Source organism: Podarcis pityusensis (assembly GCF_964106645.2).
Source record: "Podarcis pityusensis genome assembly, chromosome: 6".
Taxonomy (NCBI): Eukaryota; Metazoa; Chordata; class Lepidosauria; order Squamata; family Lacertidae; genus Podarcis; species Podarcis pityusensis.
In genome coordinates this window covers 66,394,215-66,412,810 of record NC_138030.1, presented here as the reverse complement: position 1 = coordinate 66,412,810, position 18,596 = coordinate 66,394,215, and the positions used below count along the sequence as shown (strand labels likewise).

Below are 18,596 nucleotides of genomic sequence, written 5' to 3'. Positions count from 1 at the left end.
TTGTTAGGTAAAATACTCATCTTATAATTATTTTTTAATATAATAATATCTGGCTGAAGGTATAAAGTACGTCAGAGAGGTATCTTATAGCTTCTCTGCCACCCTCAAAAGGGTTTCATCAAGGTTGCACAAGCACCTATCCTGTTCAATCTGTATGTCAACAGCACTGTTGAATTTTTATCATCTCCTGTAATCATGTGCCCAAGTCAGTCACAAAAAATGTTTCTGCTGTACTGTACACAGATGATGGTGTTCAGTCCCAGATAAAAGCAGGTCCTGGAAAATTGTTGGCACCATTTCTGAATACTGTCAAAAACAAACCTTGAGGTGAAGCACTGTAAAACTCAAAGTTCTCTATATGTCACTCCCCGCCTCTCAAATAAAACAGAATTGGATGGCAAAGGTAATTAAACAAGTCAGAGGGTGGCATGTGGCTATGTTATATGCAGAGCAGACCCCCTGAAGTCAATGGACTTAGGTTAGTTGTGACTGGCGTGCTCTGGTCCATGGGGTCACGAAGAGTCGGACATGACTAAACGACTAAACAACTAAGTTCATTAATACCAAAGTGTTGTTTCTGAATATGGTTTTGTCTTATACCACCTAGTGTCTTCAAATACTTTTGCATAGTTTTTCAATCATATCGAGCATGGTTAGCTCAACAGGAATATGTGGTAAAAAAAGCTAAGCAGAATATCACAATTTTAATGTATTTTTCTGAACAAAAGGTTAAAATGTTATACCTGCAGTGCTTGAACCTAGATTCTTAAATACTTTAGACCTTTTTTTCCCTATACCAGGATGTGTTTCAAAAGCTGATTTTTAGCAGAAACTGGTTATCTCTCTATTTTCACACAAGCTCAAATATGTCAGAATATTTAAGTATTGGCTTCAGTTGAATTTATCCCCTTTTGTCTAGTTTCCCTAAGTTATAATTGATTTACAAGGAATCCATTGAGGCTGCACCTATTTGATAGTAAACAATTTGTCTGCTCTAAGAAACCTAGGTCCCTGGTATGGTAGATTCTGACCTAGTCTTCCTGATACAATGGTACTGAATCCACAAAATCTAACCATTCTAAAATACAGACGATTGAGTGTACTGCCTTCAGCATTTTAAGAGAATTCCATTCCAAAATTGTGTTTGTTTGTGGGCAGGTGGAAATACTGAAACACTGCTTCATGCACTGCTCTTTTGCTAAAAGAGCTACTTGGATATGGAACCACATGCATAAAATAGCTAACATCATTATTATCAGCTCATCCAAAACAAACATCTGACTTCTCCTTGCAGACCAAAACAATCAGGCACTACCAATGCAGCCTGCAAAATTTCTAGGGGCTGACATTAAAATAAGGGTGACTATGGTGCTCTCCAAGTCTTAATGTGTATAGTTTTCAATATGATAATTGTATCTGTTCAGTTGTGTTTGTATTTTTTATGAACTTTGTATTTTTTAAGTGGAATGCATAGGGATGTATTCAACAAAGTGCTAAGGAGATTGCTCAATCAGTGCAAGCTTCCCTCTATTCCCCACCACCACCATCTGCTGTTTGGGTAAGGGGGTTTCTCCTGACAGCCAGGAGCAGATCTGGGGAGGACACAGGAGGCATGCAGCCCAAGGAGATAGAAGGCATCATTGCATTGGTTTCCTCTAGTACAAAGATTAAGTTGAACATGGCCCATAGTTTCCCCCTAATGTTGTGACCGTAGAGCTTTTTCTTTTGAAGGTAGACATAAAAACCTGGTACTACCAATGATTCTAATTTTGAACAGGAAAGCTGTGAAAGAAATATAACTCTGTATAAATCACACAAGCAAGGGCAATTAGCGTATCATGCTCTCACCATTCTCATGCAAGCTCTCTTTCTAATTGCTTATAAAAAAACTTGATGATTGTTCCTTAATGTGACTAATAGATAATATGCTATTGAAAATAGCATAAAGTCAGAGCACTTTCTCCTCCAACAGTTGAAGCACTGCGTCCATGAAAGAATAGTTCTGTCTATACTTACTGCTAGGCTTGATTTACTAGTAATTTTATTATTTCTATTATTATAAAGCATGTACAAAAACAAAGAAGGTACATAAAATAAAAGGACACAGGCCTTGTCCTCAGGCTTACACTTGAGGGAAGGAAAGAGAAAGAGGGAGAGAAATTAAAAATTAAGTGTGAAGAAAGAGCTTTAGCTGACCTTGTTTTTTAAAAAAGTATATAGTAAACTGTGCAATTTCAATAGCAGCATAGATATGATTCTGTCTTGGCAGCTATGCTGATGATGAGGATGGCAGAAGAACTTTTGGCATGCTAATAACAAAATAAATTTTAAGCTTCAGTAATATATTTTTATTTTGGCCATAAACCAGCCCATTTCTTTTACAAACAAAAAATACCTTATAGTGCTGCCCTTTTAAAACTGCCGCATGAAATTTGAGTTGCCTTTTATTGTAACCAGACACTGAGAGCAAGTCATAAATGTTGCGGTGAGATGAAATACAACCACTCAGACATTGTAGGTGGTTTCATAGAATTGTAGAATTGGAAGGGACTCCAAGGGGTCAATAGTGGTGATTTGTGTGCCTCATAACTAAATTCACAAAACAAATGCAATGTTTGCAGAAAACTTGTATGGATCTGATTTGAACAGAGGTTTTAAGCATTAGCAAATAAATGTCCATTATTCTAACTTTCACTTTTGCATACACCTTTCAAATTTCGGTATGAAGGTTCATGAGAGCAGGCAATGAGGTCAGTCCTTGCCAATCTATTTTTCAGGCAGCCAAGGCTTCCCTCCATTATTAAGTTGGAAAAGAATAAAATACAGAATGGCTTCTCTCTGAACCTAGCCTTCTCAGGCATCACCTCTCTGTTTTATAGCTTCCTTTCTCTATCATTCAACTCATCCATTACTTTTAGTCTGCTGTTTACAGATCTGTATTTAGTATCCCATTGCTATGTGTTTTTGTTACAATGAGAGCAAATCTGACCATAGGTTCATGGGCATTTGACTTCAAAACAGTGCAAAGCTGCTTGAATTTAGTTGCTAGTAGTTCTAGAAATAGCTGGAGGTCTGCCTCAGGCAGAGATTTTATTATGCTTCTGAGCTCAGTAATTGTGTCATTTGAAGGATACAAAAAATATGTGTTAAATACCTAACAACCACCTCTAATTCTACAGATAATTTTGGATTAAAACAATAGTTTCATCTTGCCATCTGAATACATTTTATTTGACCATAGGATGACGGTCCTGATACAGGCACCACAACTATGAAGGCCTAGGTCTAGTCACTGTCTGGATGGGAAACCATTAGAGCTGCCTTGAGTTCCATGACAGAAGAAAAGTGGTTTTCATTTGCATGTTCAAAATAAAATAAAAATAAGATAAAAGGATTTTTCAAAAGCAGAAGATCCTGTAGAAATGGGCACATCAACAACCAACCAACCACCAGCATAGCCCACTGACTGCTTCTCATTCTCTGTTACCCTTTCTCTGTTATTCCCCTGGCTCTCTGCCCTATCACTGTTTGATTCCTGCTATTCCTCTTCAAGATCCCTAACCTCTGTTTTAGACCTAATTCAGACACTGAGTCATATGGAGTAACAGCTTTGCCACAGAAACCATGACATAAAGGTAGTTCAAGTTGCTCCTTCATAGCTGCATACATACTATACCTTTAAAGCACATTTCCACCCTCGAAAGAATTATGAGGACTGTGGTTTGCTAAGTTTCAAGAAATTATAACTCTGTGAGAGGTAAACGACAGTACCCAGAATTCTTTGTAGGGGGAAAGTGCTTCAACTGTGCTTTAAATGTGTCCTGTGTGCAGAGCCTACATCACACCAGTAACTTTGTATGTTATCATGCTGGATTGCCTGGGTCATGTGTGTGCAACTCATGCCATGTGTAAGTAGCTCTCTTGCAGAGGGAGGTGATGATGTGGGAACTAACTATGTGTCAGGATCAGAATATCAATTCATTACTGCACCAATGAAGTGCAGGAGTCAACCATATAGGAAGGGCACTAAGTGGTGGTAAATGTTAACAATGCTATAAAGATATCACCTCAAACAGCACTAAAAAAAACTTATTTTGGTATGTACTCTCTCATTCTAAATTTCAAGCACAGATCTCATTCCACATGATGCTTTATTTGATAACAAACTCTCAAATGGAAAATGTCATTATTGAACAGCAGATACCCCACCACAAACACCCCATTTTATAATGCCCTAAGAGCATTATAAAGCAGTATAGAAATGAATAAATAATAATAATAAGAGCAAAAACAAAAATGCAAATGCAGGAAAGGCATCCTCCCTGTTATGTACTGAGTTGAATAGGATCCAAACTGCAGCAGTCTGATTGGTCCTAGAACAATAGGATTCAGAATGCAGCAGTCTGATTGGTCCTAGAACAATGCAGCAGTAGGATTGGTTGGCAGGAACCACCCAATCATGCTCCAGATATAAGTGAATCCATAACCTGATTGGCTTACAGTAGAATTCCAGAATTAGCCAATCATGTGCAGCCCATTGTGTAAATAATGTATATAAAACAGATACTTTGAGGGGACTTTCATTCATTCCTCCTCACCACTATGAGCTGAATAAAGAGCATGAAATCACTTTGCGACTCTGAGTATATTTCACTCCCAAAATATTAAACCCACCAAACTATGATGCCTAAGTAAAATTAAAAGCAAAATTTCTCCAAGGCAAACTATAGTTCTTTGCATACAGAATTCTCTTTTTTTGTCTTGCCAGTTCCCATGGTAACTTAAGACGAACAGATTGTTTATGCACTTTAATAGATCTTGTACCATATTTTAGTATTCCAGGGCAGGGTCTGTTTTTTTTTTTTAAAGTGCCTTATAATATATTTATAAAGGTATTTTGTCTTGGCTGTCATTAATAAGTGTCCCCTGAGGTTTTTATTTTCTAGTCAAAATGTGGTCTGCATTCTGGTTAGATAACGGCTGTTGTGAAAATAAACAATGAGGTTGTGAAAACTAGAGAGCTATACTGTATGCTATATAGAGAGTACATGGCAGGGGTTAGAAGTTGCTTATGATGTCTATAATCTAAGATACCGCCATTAAGTACATGTACACAGAGAAACTTCCTGAAAGAATTCTCCATGCTGCTCCACAAGCTTCTCTTGAAACTTGGAATGGCCTTCAATGCACACTAATGCGCTATGTTCTGGGAGGAAATGTGCCCCAGTTTACACAAGAAAGTACTTGTATGTGCTAAGGGCCTTTTAGCTGCAAAAAGGTCTCCAAAAAGCGTGCAGAACACCCAAGAATATCTGTACATGGCCCTGCACTCAGCATACTTTATTTCTTTTCTGATCAAAGCTGTTTCTTCTTCTCCTTCTCCTCCTCCTCCTTCTTCTTCTTCCACAGTTAGACTACTGAATGGGCTGACAAGACCCTAACCTAGGGCCCATTGTTTTCATAATGCAGCACTAGTCTGGCTGATGTTCCCAACTCTGAATATTTTTTTTTTAATGGAAATATGGATAATGTATCTGCTTTGATTTTTTTAAAAAAAGTTCTTCCAAGACCTCCAACAATTTTCAAATGGTATGAGGAAAAACAAAGTTTGAGAACTGCTGCTTTAGGAAAAGGATGCAATCTAGGCTGCATGGTTGCACCAAGCTGACTGCTCAGCTGGAATCCTTCAGCTGACTCTTCACAGACACCAGGCCCTTTAAAGCCAGTTTAGCCAAGTTAGACTGTAGGTATGAGGACTGCTGGGAATAATGCTATGTGGCTGTATTCAACATCTAGTTTGGTCCTAGGGATGCAATCCTAGGTAGGATTACTAAGAACTACTAGTAAGTCCCATTTAACTCACTGAGACATGTTTCCACCAACACAGGATCAGGATCAGGCTGCAAGTGTCCAATTTCTTATTCCTATGCTAGGTCAGCATAGGGGTCATTCCAAGTATTCAGATATTTGGATTTCATCTTTCAAAACATCTTATGCACCGCTTGCCAATCTTGTTACCTCCAGGGCAGAAACAGGAACTGAATTATCTTCTGAACTATTTTCTTTGCAAAGATCTTCAGCCCAAGTAGTCTCCGATGTGTTTGCCTGGTCAATGTTTCCATTTGCTGAGTAAAGCAACTTAGGCCTGCCAACCCCAATCAGGTATTAGCTAGATGTTTTAGACTACAATTCCCATCATAACTGAGTGTTGGCAATGTTGCCTGGGGCTTATTTATTTATTTATTTCATAAAAATTATTACCACTTGATTATATACCGCTTTGCACTGTATTGCAAAACATCTGGAGGATAGCAAATTGGATAAGGCTCTTGAAACATTTTTATGAATGTTTAAAATTTAAGGCTAATATTCTTCTAACTTAACAGCTGACTACTGATCATTACAGTTCAGCAACCGAGAGAAGCATCTTCAGTCCTTAAGAAAAAATAGCACATCGCAAGTACATGGGTACTATTTCTTATTGTTCCTTCTTCCTCTTCTTCTTCTTCTTTCTTTCCTCCTCCTCCTCCTCCTCCTCCTCCTCCTCCTCCTCCTCCTCCTCCTCCTCCTCCTTCTTCTTCTTCTTCTTGTCTTATCTTACTCTGTGCAGTAATGTCAATCTTCTACCCAGAACAGCTCCTAAATTCTTGCCCTTCACATCACACATTTTGATAGCACCATGACTGACAAGTGACAACAAATAATGTCTGCCTAGCAAGCCAAACAAAAATGTGTTGACCTCTTTCCTTAAGAGGCTGCTTCAAAGCCCACTTTAAAAGCTGCACATTTTCTGGATGCATTTTAAATTTCAAAACCTCTGAAGGAGCAAGATGATGGCCATTACATAAGAAAATGAGCTAAACCTGTCAGTAACTAGAAGTAGTACTGTACCATACAGTTTAAGAATCGCTGCTTTGCTATTGCTGATATTTTAGAAGCATCACGTGCTTAACATATGGATGCCTTTAGCTTCCGTTGGCTGTCAAAGTGTTCTGATAATATCTGCTAGCTTTCAGCTCCTTTGCTGCACATGGTTGCTTGGAAACCTAACCCTCTTGGCCCGATCTCTCTGACAGGTGCTTTATCTACTCTCAGCTACATATGACACACTGATACCTAGATACGCATCTTCTCCTTATTTGATATTCTTAGCAGAAAAGTGCTTGGGACAATTCACAGGTTGAAGATGGCCCTGGGTAATGAGAAAATCAGTGGAGCATTCAGTTTCTGTTACAGTCACAATATTCTCAGGCAACGACAGCAAACTTTGAAGATAGGACACTTTTATTTGCTGTTAGCGTGGGAAAGGGTTTTAGTATTGCTCAGATAAAGGCTGCAAGTAGGTTTCATTCAGACAGAGGCTGTAAACAGGTGGTATTCTAATTATAACTGTGTGATGCTAACCTACCGCCTGCCATTCTCCTGCAAAGTCCATGTGTTCAAGCTACATCAGGTGTTATACGTACATACTGATGTGCAGAACACCTTTATGCAAAGAGGGGCCCAAATTGGGCCACAGTCTGTCCACATGTGGAGGAGCTCTGCACATATACATTGCCATGCAAGTATAATTCCTTCTGGCACATGTACATCAAAGGAGCATGACAGTGGCATGCACTGGCGAAGCAGGACTTGCCCCTGCGGTCATCATCACACCCCTCTTTCAGTGGATGGAAGGGATTGTATGACAATGTTTCATGGCATCATACTCTAAACCGAACATTCTGGATGAGGAAGTATTCTTCCTCTTTGCCTGGGCAAAATGCAAGTCATGTATGGAAGCATGCAAGAAAAATGTATACTCAAAATACATGCATTAGGAATCTAAAACAACGAAAGTGGTTGCCCTCTTGGCTATTCTAGCTAAGTTCAAGAATTGTTTAATCAGCTTCTTAAAATTGCAGTAAATACTTCCGATTGCTCATGCCTGTGCTTCTCCATGTAGACAGTGAGATCTCATTACTGCCAACCATAATTTGCTGCTCTGTGTAGGGCCGGCAGTCAAATAAAACTATCTGCATCAGGTTCATTTCATCTAGTAAAAGATAAGATCTTGTAACTGACAAAATTAATCAAAGCCTCATGACTTCCTACTCTGCCAATTTCTATTTGAAAAGTAAGTCTCTCTTGGACTAACACCACCAGTGGTGACTGCAATTATTGTTTGATTGCTAACCCCTTAACAACACCCACCATGAGCTCTCACCATGGCACCCTTTTGAAATAGTGCAGTCAAAGCCCTGAACAAAAATGGCTATAAGAATTATTACCATGATAAGGAGACATTTGTCCATGTATTTTAAAACTTCAATAGAACACAATAACTGTGGCCCAAATAACATTTGACACTGATATTTTTTAATTTTTCTTTTACAGAAAGCATACGCTGAGGAAAAACTGCCTCAGGAGACCCATGCTAAGTGGGGGAATTGTTTTATTAACAATTTTCCCTCTGGATCTTCTCTGCTAAAACTCACTCCCTTCCCCAGCTGCTTCTTAAACCATATGAACCAAGGATAGGGAGCCTGTGATCCTTCAGATTGTATCAGACTCTACATCGCCAATAGTGAGGAATGATGGGAGTGGGATTCCACTAGCATCTGGAAGGCTGCAGTTTCCCCATACCTGATATAAAGGAAACATGGGGGACAAAGCAGTTCAGGGAGTAAAATGAATGAAGTTCTCCAATTCGTTAAAGGGCAAGTCTGGGTCCGTATACTAAAGCTATACCTCATAGAGTGACCTGTATCATTCAATATAGCTCAAAAATGCTTCACACAGCAAAATAAACAGAATCTATTCATACCCTAAGGATAATGAAGTCGGTGTTGGACTGGGAGAGCAGGGTTCGAATCCCCACTCAGCCATGAAGCTCACTGGGTGTCCTTGGGCTAGCCACCATCTCTTAGAAGAAGAAGAGGAAGAGTTTGGATTTGATATCCCGCCTTTCACTCCCTTTAAGGAGTCTCAAAGCGGCTAACATTCTCCTTTCCCTTCCTCCCCCACAACAAACACTCTGTGAGGTGAGTGGGGCTGAGAGACTTCAAAGAAGTGTGACTAGCCCAAGGTCACCCAGCAGCTGCAGGTGGAGGAGCGGAGACGCGAACCCGGTTCCCCAGAATACGAGACTACCGCTCTTAACCACTACACCACACTGGCTCTCCAGTGTGGCTCTTAGCCCAACTCACCTCACACGGTTGTTGTGAGGATGAGATGGGAAGGAGGAGAACTGTGTGCACCACCTTGAGATCCTTGGAAGATAAAGGTGGTATATAAATGTAACACATAAAATGAATAAATAAATAAAACAATGGTTCAGAATTGTACACCCACTTCTAAGAGATGTACCCCAAATATATTTACATCTTCGCCACTGATGAGTAGAGGTTCTTTCTAATGGAAGGTAAGGCAAGGCTCAGGGTATAAAGCTGAATACTAATAAAGACTTTGACCACAAAAGCTAGGTTTTGCCCCTTTTAGTAAAGTTCTTTATTCTGCGAAGCTGGTAACTGAGCATAGCTCTAGTAATTTCATGTTCTTGCCCACTTATTTTGAACTTCCAGTGTTTGAAACTAAAGTTACTGTCTGCAGCCTTAGCAACATGTTTCGATTTTATGTGAAGTCGCTGGCGGCGACTAGAAAAATTCTACACTGCCTTCTGGTTCCCATTTACTTTCCCAGATAATTTCATCAGGTTGCATCCAGATTTGACGTTCTGAAAACAGAGGTCTTCCTTCCTCAAACAGAAGGGCTAAAGATCCAGTGGAAGATCCTGCTGGATGGAGAATGAGAAGAGGCCACAACTTCTGCCAGTTTCCCCTTCTTCCTGAAGCCCTCATTTTCTTCCCAAAGGAGCTCACTCACACTTGCCACCTCCCACTCTGTTCCAGTGTAGGCCTTTTCAGGGGTCACAGTGAGCTGTAGGAGGAAAGGCAAAAACAGCCCCTCCTGCCTTCCACAAGGGTCCTATGAGCAGAGTCCTACTTACGAAAGCTCTGGAGCCAACCATATGTTACGAATTCTTACTCCACTTTTCATTAGGTCTGCCATACGTCTGGGAATCGCTCAGAAATATGGTGTCTGGGCGGATTTTTGCTGAATCAGCAAAATGTACGTGAAAACTCAGATGTATGGCAAATTGGGCAATTTTTATCTTTCAATTTTTAATTTTTTTAAAATGAAAGAAAAGCCCCCCAAAAGCTAAACAACTTTGACAAAAAACAAACAAAAAAAACACACCTCTGACAACCCCCCCCCCCAAGAAAGCTCAATAACTCCATCCAGTTTTTCACTTTTGGGAATATCGCAACCCTACTTTTCACTCTTTGACCTAATGCATTCAGCAATTCCTTAGAAAGGCATGGGTTCCTTGGACAACCAGTATTTTCACACAGCTGAAGGCAGTTTGAAAAACAGATCACTGTTTATGGTGTAACGTTCTTAAGTGGATCCCTTGCACATCTAAATCCCTTGTACATCTAAACACACAGTTGCACATCCTTCTGTTAACAATGTACCTTGGCAAACTCCAGGAAAACAACAGAAAAAGAAAAGCAATAATGGGGCTGTTTTTCAAGGGGTTTGCACCGCCCCAGTATTTCTTTTTGTTCTTCTACAATATCCCCCCAAGCCTACTGATACCTCCCTTTTGTGTTTGGATCATATAATGTTGGCTACATAAGCAAGAGCATCCTCCTGGTGAAGTTGGGAAATAGAGGGATGATGCTATAGACTAAAATAATGCAATCCTGGGCATGTCTACCCAGAGGTAAGTGCCACTGCTATCAGTGGAGCTCATTCCCAGGTAAGTGTGTATAGGACTGTAGCCTTAATGCAATCGCTGTGCGGAAGAATTGAAAGTGAACCTTGTGTTCTGGAAATTCACTGGCCTATAAAAACTGACAGTATTTCCCCTCAGAAACCAGAACAAATTGCGCAACATGAAAGGGGAAATTTGTTTGGAACTGAGGGGAGTCTGTAAAAGAAAAGAATACAAAGAACATAGGAACACAGTACTGAGAAGCATTAGGTTTGCTCAGAATAATAACAATATGCTTGTGATGAAGAATGACATACATTCTGAAATGTGGTGGAAGTGCTTTGAATGCTGCATCTATTATGTTGTACACATAAAACAACATTAAAAGTGGCTTACACAACTATTTCCATCATTTGTAGAATATGTCTGCCTTCACCCCTATATTTAAGAAATATCACATTTTTTAAAAAAAATCTGTAACAGTATGTTGAACAATGAAATAATTTAAGTAGTCACATGAATAATTTAACCCTCTATATCACAGAAGTCTATCCTTTAGTGTACAAGGAGGCTAAGGCTGTGTACACATTACCTGATTAAAACACAGGTAAGGCCCATTCTTCTTCTCAATTTGGATTGATGCTGGTTTGGGAGAAAATGAATCAAAATGCAGTATTTTGTTAGAAACTAAAGGACAACAGAGGTGGATTGTGGTTAATGTCCTGCGTGCACCACTTTGGAAACCAGTGTTGTGAGCACGCTGGGTGCAGAGTAAATGGGGGTGTGAACACAACCTAAGAGAAAAATGGAAGCTAAAGCAAGTGACCTAAAAGAATGAGACCTAAATGAATGAGAGAAAGCTTTTAACTGATAAAATCCATTACCTGGTCTTCAAAGTCAAATTCATTATCAGCAATATCTCCAAGGTCCACAGTGAGATTAAGGTCAACTTCCCCTGGACCTAAAATAGGAAAGAGAAAGGGATCTTCTGAAAAAGGATTGATAGGCTTCACTGTATGTATGGTTGTATGTATGTCATGATTTACATCCCCACTTCACTCCACATATACTAGTGATGCTCTGCTCTGTCAGTGGAGACTGGTGATGAACAAAATATGTACCACCCTACCCTCAATCCCTATCAGCCCAGGGCTTAGGACTGCACCGTCCTAAGTAAACACACATTGGGTTGTATAATGTATTTCATAATTAACGTGCTTCACATCTTTAACATAAATAAAAGTTTTGAAGGCAATTTTCTTTCTTAATTTTCTACTGTTCAAATTTAGTTCCAATTGTAGTGAAGCACAGAAAGGCTTTTTAAAAAAAAAGTATTCTCCTTAATTGCCAAGGGGAACTGCTGGTGTTCTCAGCTTTACTCTACAGAGGTAGAGACTGTACAAGTCAAAGTATGCATAGTTTCAGGGGGACAGGAAGGAGAGTCTGGTCAATTTAGACAGTGAACATGTTTTCGGTGTTGTTAGGCATCTTTCTCAGACTATGTGGTTTTCTTTAAATCAAGCTGCTTCGTATTTATCAAAATAATCAGTTCCTTAAAAGGGCATAAATGGAGACCATTTCCGATAGGATAACACTAAGATTTGTGCTGAAAATTAGAATCATTTTTTCTTGCTCCTGCTGTGTGGAACCTTCTAGCCTCCTTCATCCAGCCAACCATTATGAGCATTGGGCTAGTTCTCATGCATTGCTGCATGTCCTGCTTGGAGCTCTAACACTCCTTCATAAACCTCGTTCTGCACTCTCCTGCTTTCTCAGCTGCAGAATGTTTGTCACCAAGGATACGTCTTCATGAACAGATGCTTCGGTCGAACAACTCCTTACCATGCTTTAATGTTGCTTCTCTTGTTATTATCAGACGAGTTCAAATGTGAAAGGGGGAAGAATGTGGAAAGTACCCCTGCTCTTCAACATTTTGCTCCTGGAAGGACCTGCTTTGCAGCGAGGCCAAGATATGTCACTGCCCGAAAAAGGGATCAAATGGATCCACCTCCCCTGCTAGGGCTAACACTTCTAATACATCTTGCAGCGCCATTCAGACACTAATGTCTGCTGTCATCTATCACCCTCATCACCCTTTACTATCTAAAACAGATCGCTTTACCATAACTGTATCACTTCACCTTAACTTAAGGTTACCAGATTTTTTTCAAAGAATCCGGGGACACTTTTTTTAAAAAAGAGAGAGAGAGAAAAAATTATTTTAAAAAAAGTTACTTAAAAAAGAAGTAATATCTTCTCTTCTGTGGTCTCCTCTGTCGCGCAGCCTTCCCCTGGGCCTCGGCCTGCTCTCTTGGAGCACCAGCCAGTGGCGGAGCAGGTAGAGGTGGGGGGCAGTCGTGATGGCACCCTGCCAGGATCGCGCTGCCGGGGGCAGTGCGCTCCCCTGCATTCCTCTTCGTCCGCCAGTGGCGCTAGCCACCGTGGAGTATAGGCTCAGGTCGGGCCTTGGCTCGGCCACATGTCCTTGAACTCCCAGTGCTCTCCTACTTCTCCTCAGCAGTGGCAGTGGTGCAGCAAGGTTGGGGCTTCCCTTTTTTCTCCTTCCTCTGTCTCTCTCTTCCTTCCAAGCAGTGTTTCCTGCTTGGCAGGGGGTTGGACTCGATGGCCCTTGTGGTCTCTTCCAACTCTATGATTCTATGATTCTATGATTCTCCTTCTCCTCTCCAACTTCTCCCTGCGTTGGCTCTGGGGTTTTCCTGGCCCCGGAGCACCGCTGGGCAGTCAGTCGGGTGGCCAGGCGCTTTTGCTCCCGGCTAGATTTGGGTCACGGTGGGCCGGGGGTCAGCAGTTCCCCCAGTTGATGCGCCGGGCATCCCTGGTTCCCCCTCAGCAGTGGCAGCGGCAGTCTCAGCAGCCTGGAGCCAGCCTGGTAGCACAGTTGGCTCTGGCTGGCTTCAGGAGCTGCTTGCTGCCGTTTTGCCATTTTGCCTCGCCGGAACTCCCCGTATGATGTGTCTTGTGCCGTTGAACCAATCACGCAACATTCATTCCCTACTAATAAATCTACAACACTTAAAATATAAATCCTGGGACAGATTTGCAAATCCGGGGACTGTCCCCGGGAAACAGAGACGTCTGGTAACCATACCTTAACTGCACAATCTGCTTCCCAAACTGTCTTTATCTACCATGGATAGTAAAGGTGGATTCCAGTCCACAAACCAAAACAGAAAACAATTCTCAAATATACTGACACACTCACTGGCCCTATCTCCTCCAGCTATGCCTGCTGAAATTCCCTCTCCTACACAACAATTAATGTGCAAGAGTCCTGTCCTCTTTTTCACACGGTCAATCTGTTTCTATGTAGTGGCAAGGATTCCTCTCCCAGGCTGATATCCAGCTGCTACAACCTCTGACTCTGCTCCCCTTCAAATGCAGTGGCAACAAAGGGAGTTATAATGGGGCAGGTGTACCTTAAGGAGCCTCTCAGTAGTCTACAATCCTCTCCTTAGTCTGCTGCTCTGAGAAAATGGTATCAACAGCTCCTGGTTTCTAATATATACTTACTCTCCACCTAGTCAGCTTAACTTTTTCCTGGCTACCAATATTTTGTTGCAAATATTCTCCAGGTTGTTTTGAACCTCCCCCCTCCTGTCCCTAGTATTTTGGAGTCCCAGGCCAGAAGCCCACCAGGGAGGTGGAGTTGCAGTGGAGGAAATGGGCAGGGATAGGAAAAAGTAACCATACCACCTTTATGGTAATCCTTTGCTGTAAGTGCTTATTCTCCTTTTATTAATGTTGGAAACCACACATCTGGGAACTCATGATCACTGACATGTGTATTTCTGCCTGACACAAAGCCAGTTTATTTTGCCCTACACAGTTCAGCACTACTTTTGTTTGTAACTTATACTCTGCTTTTGATGGCAATTCTTTAAGGAATGTTTTCAATTTTATCTTATCTGTTCATTTTTTGATTTGAAAAACAACTGTAAATAACCTCCAAGAGAGATACTGCTCATCTATATGCCCTTTTTGTTTATGGACAAATATATAATGAGATACATATAAACAGCTTTAAAGTTTAAAGTCTTGTGTTGACACACAGAATGCTAGAAAAGTGGTTTGAAATTATGAAGACAGCAAGACGCTGTCTTGTTAAGACAACAATTTATTATAGATTGATTGGCATCAGAATGATAAAAGTGTTTCATTCTTATCCTCAGGTATTTCTAATTCATTCTTTAAATATATATATATATTTAAACTGCAGAATTTCATGACAAGTTGTTGCCCTTAGCAACAGCCTTATTATATGTTAGGAAGCAACAATGAATAAGAATATATTGTCATCTTTGAAGACTGCAAGTAGTTTTTTCCTTTAAAAACCATTTCTTCCTACCAATTACAGTATTGGAATTTAAGATGCAAAGGCTTGGATATGCTACAAAAACATTCTGTTGAAAGTCTGCAGGTTGGAATAGATACACTGCAGGAAGAAATTATTAGTAGTGGAGGTAACTGAGTTAAAATATTGCTTTATTAAAATCTTTGATGTAAGCAAAGGGCTCTTTGGCTTTTAATTCTTTTGTTCAGCTTTTTATAGGTTTCCCTCACCCTAATAGAAAAGGAAGAATCATAATTAAGGATTTCTCTTTAATATCTTATTTCTGTTTGACAGAAGAAATAGTTCAAATAAAATAGAGGTAGAGGTTAAAATGATAGTTTGACTAATTTTGACAAATGGGATCCTCTTCAAGGAGTGTCCTGCTTGCGCACAGGACCTTGGGGCCCCCACAGCATCTGGAGGCTGGGCATAGCCCGGTTGTTTTTGGGGCGGTCCCACGATCGCGCCAGTTGCGACACCCAATCAGATTGATTTGCGGGTTGGGGGAGGAGGAGGATTTATAAACGGCAGTGTGATGCATCAGAGCCACTTGCTTCGCGCGGCCAAACACCCACCCACCCGCCCTCTTTGGTTTTCTGTGCTTTGGCCTTGCTTGGGACTTCGGTTGGTCACCTGTTTTGTGGCAGGAGCCTGGTAGGAATTTTGTCCATGTGGCAGATTGGCACTGGCCATTTGGTTTTCGCCTACCTCCCAGCAATTGTCACAACTTTGTAAGGTTGGGCGGTTAGGCACTGACTTAGTTGTGGATGGGGGAGGTGAGGTGTGGCCATCACCTGCCCCTCCATGAAAAGGGTATTCCGTTAAAGGAATCTGGGGGTCCTGGATCTCGTCTGAAGTCCGCTTGAAGGGCTAGGGCCATGCCAGAACCACAGGAACTCTGGGGTGAGCTACAGTCAATTTGCATCGATGTAGCTCCCTTGCTTGGTTTACCCTTCCAGACCTCCTGTGGGGTGGGCAGGAGTCAGTTATAGTTTGTCAATGCCTAAGCCAATACCGCTCACATTGTGTAATCAATAAAGTTGTGGCCTAAATTTTGCCCATCAACCTTAAACTAAAATATGAGTCTATGTGAATTTATTTCTGAAGGGTTACCTGAAGTCCTCGAAGCGCAAGACCTGCTTAGTATCTTTTTTATTTTTTATTTTTGCATTTCGCAGGTTTACAAAACTGTAAACAAATCACACAGTGCACATGCACACACATACAATATTATAGTATGCTAATAAATACCAGTGGGTTTTTGTGTTTTTAGTATGAGAAAGGCCTGCTACCAGGAAAAAATACTTTGGGCTGCTTTTCACACTGCTAAATCTTACACACAAATCATATTCAGGAGAGAAATGGGTCAATTCATCTTTATATACTATAATGTGTGATGATCACTTAACACATTATGATCCAAATGTGGTTTTAAAAATCCTTTATGGTAGCACTTTTCAAGTATGAATTTGGGAATATGTGAACCATCCCTGTCTCATACATTACGGTATATATTGTATATCAACAGAACATTAATAGTGCTCAGAAAATGTCACATATTAGTGCATACATAATAGACATGGAACCCCCTAAAATCAATGACATTAATTTTTTTATTAATATACTTTTTCTGAAGCAGTAATATATTTTGATCTTGAAAATATGTTACATTGTGAAAGCAAGGCTGGGCCTACAGTATTTGGGGGTTAATAATCAACTCACCTTCAACAGGTTCTTTAGGAGGAAACAGTTTGTTGTCAACTGCCATGCTTATGTCTTTGAATACTTCTTCCTCATCTCTCTCAGCATCAAACTAGTAATAAAACAGAAGGCAATCAGACATTCCAAAACAGGTTTGGTTATTTATCTGAATGTTATGGTATTATACAAAGTCTTTTAGAGCCAGGTGGAATATTCCTATAAATATCAAACGTCACTGAAGCATGGAACCACAGTAGAATCTGCATTGGCTTCCTTTATTCCCTACAACAAAACACATCAATCACACTTCTGTTTTACTGTAGTGAACCAACTGAGTAGGCTTGTGCAGAGACACCGCTACACAAAATCATTCAGGCATGTAGTGCCCCATGATTCCAAATAGAGGGGAAAAGAACGTTGCAAGAACAAGCGACAATTATCCACTACACCAAAGGCACTGCAGCAGTTACTATTGTCGTCCTTATATTATTGCCTGCACACCTGTTTTGCTTTCTTGCATTGCTGAAGTACCAAAACATAATGGTGCAATCTCATGCCAGTTTACAGAAGCACAATAAATGTAAGCCTTAGCCATTAAGCCCCCAACAGCCCTTGTCCTGCCTCTCTCTGAGCCATTCCGTATCTATTTAAATGATGGAGTAGGCATTGCATTCCTTTATTTTTTCAATGGTTGGTGCAATCAGATTAAAATAACAATATAGCAAGCTATTGATATGAATAATGTATTTTTCAAATATATGTGCCCAAATAGTAATATTGTTTAAATTTGTTACCTACCCTCCCAAGAAGATACTAAGGATACCGATGATTTACATTGGGATTGCGCCATTATATTCTCACGACAATGTTGTGACATAAGTTAGACTGAAAGGTAATGATTTTATTTTGGGTTTCATGGTAGAGTGAGGATTTGAACTCAGATCTCCTTGGTCCAAGTTGAACACTCTATCCATTATACCTTACTGGTTTTGTTCAGTGGGCTCTCGAAGAAACTTATATTAAAACACAATTAAATATGTCTATTCAAGCAGAAATCTTTCTATTTTGCCCATACAAAATGGGGAACATGTTGTAGTTTATCCATTATAACCAGCACAAAACCCCTCTTTCATTTCCTTCCACCACAATGGGCAATATTCTTTAGGAATGGCCCTGCACACCTATTTCATCAAGTTATTTGTGCCCCCCTCTAAAATAATAAATAAATAAAAGTGGAAGTTCCTGTATTCTGGGGGAGGAAGGTGCGGCGACTGATGTAGATGGAAGGAGAACAGCAAAGGCTTGTGACCACCAGGTATTACCTTAAGGATTAACAGTGGTTTGTTTGTTTTAAGAAAAAATGGTGCTGGTACTCACCATGAAGCTATTACAGTAATTGCAACACTCTTACCATTGGGGGGGGTGTTGGTACTGCATACCCTTGAGTATACCCAGAAAAAAAGCACCGATTAAAGAATGTTATTTGCCCAAAAGTGGAAGGATGAAGAGGTCCGAAAGAAAGAAGATTGAATGCAGAAACCAATGGAGTATGCAGAAATGGCAAAACTTAACAGAAGAATAAGAAACTTTTAGAAGGAATGGAAGTAGTTTATTGAGTATTTATAAACAAACTATAAACAGATCGAGACATTGGCAGGATTATTGTAAAAACCTGCAGTTTAAAAAAATAGATATGAGATATATATGAGAGTAGACGATTAAAAGAATAAGTTAAGGCAATTTGAAGTATGCAGGAAAGGATGAAAATAAATGTAAGGAACCGCA

At 40.3% G+C, this 18,596-nt stretch overlaps 1 protein-coding gene across 1 annotated transcript in view; it reads right to left on the bottom strand.

Annotated features, from left to right (window-relative positions):
* AK5 (adenylate kinase 5) overlaps positions 1-18,596 on the bottom strand; it is an 88,303-nt gene that overhangs the window by 23,736 nt on the left and 45,971 nt on the right. The window contains exons 7-8 of the mRNA XM_081009000.1: positions 16,833-16,923; positions 11,644-11,720 (exon numbers count right to left, since the gene is read on the bottom strand). Of these exons, the coding sequence (XP_080865126.1) occupies positions 11,644-11,720; positions 16,833-16,923 (168 nt within the window). The remainder of the gene's footprint in view (positions 1-11,643; positions 11,721-16,832; positions 16,924-18,596) is intronic.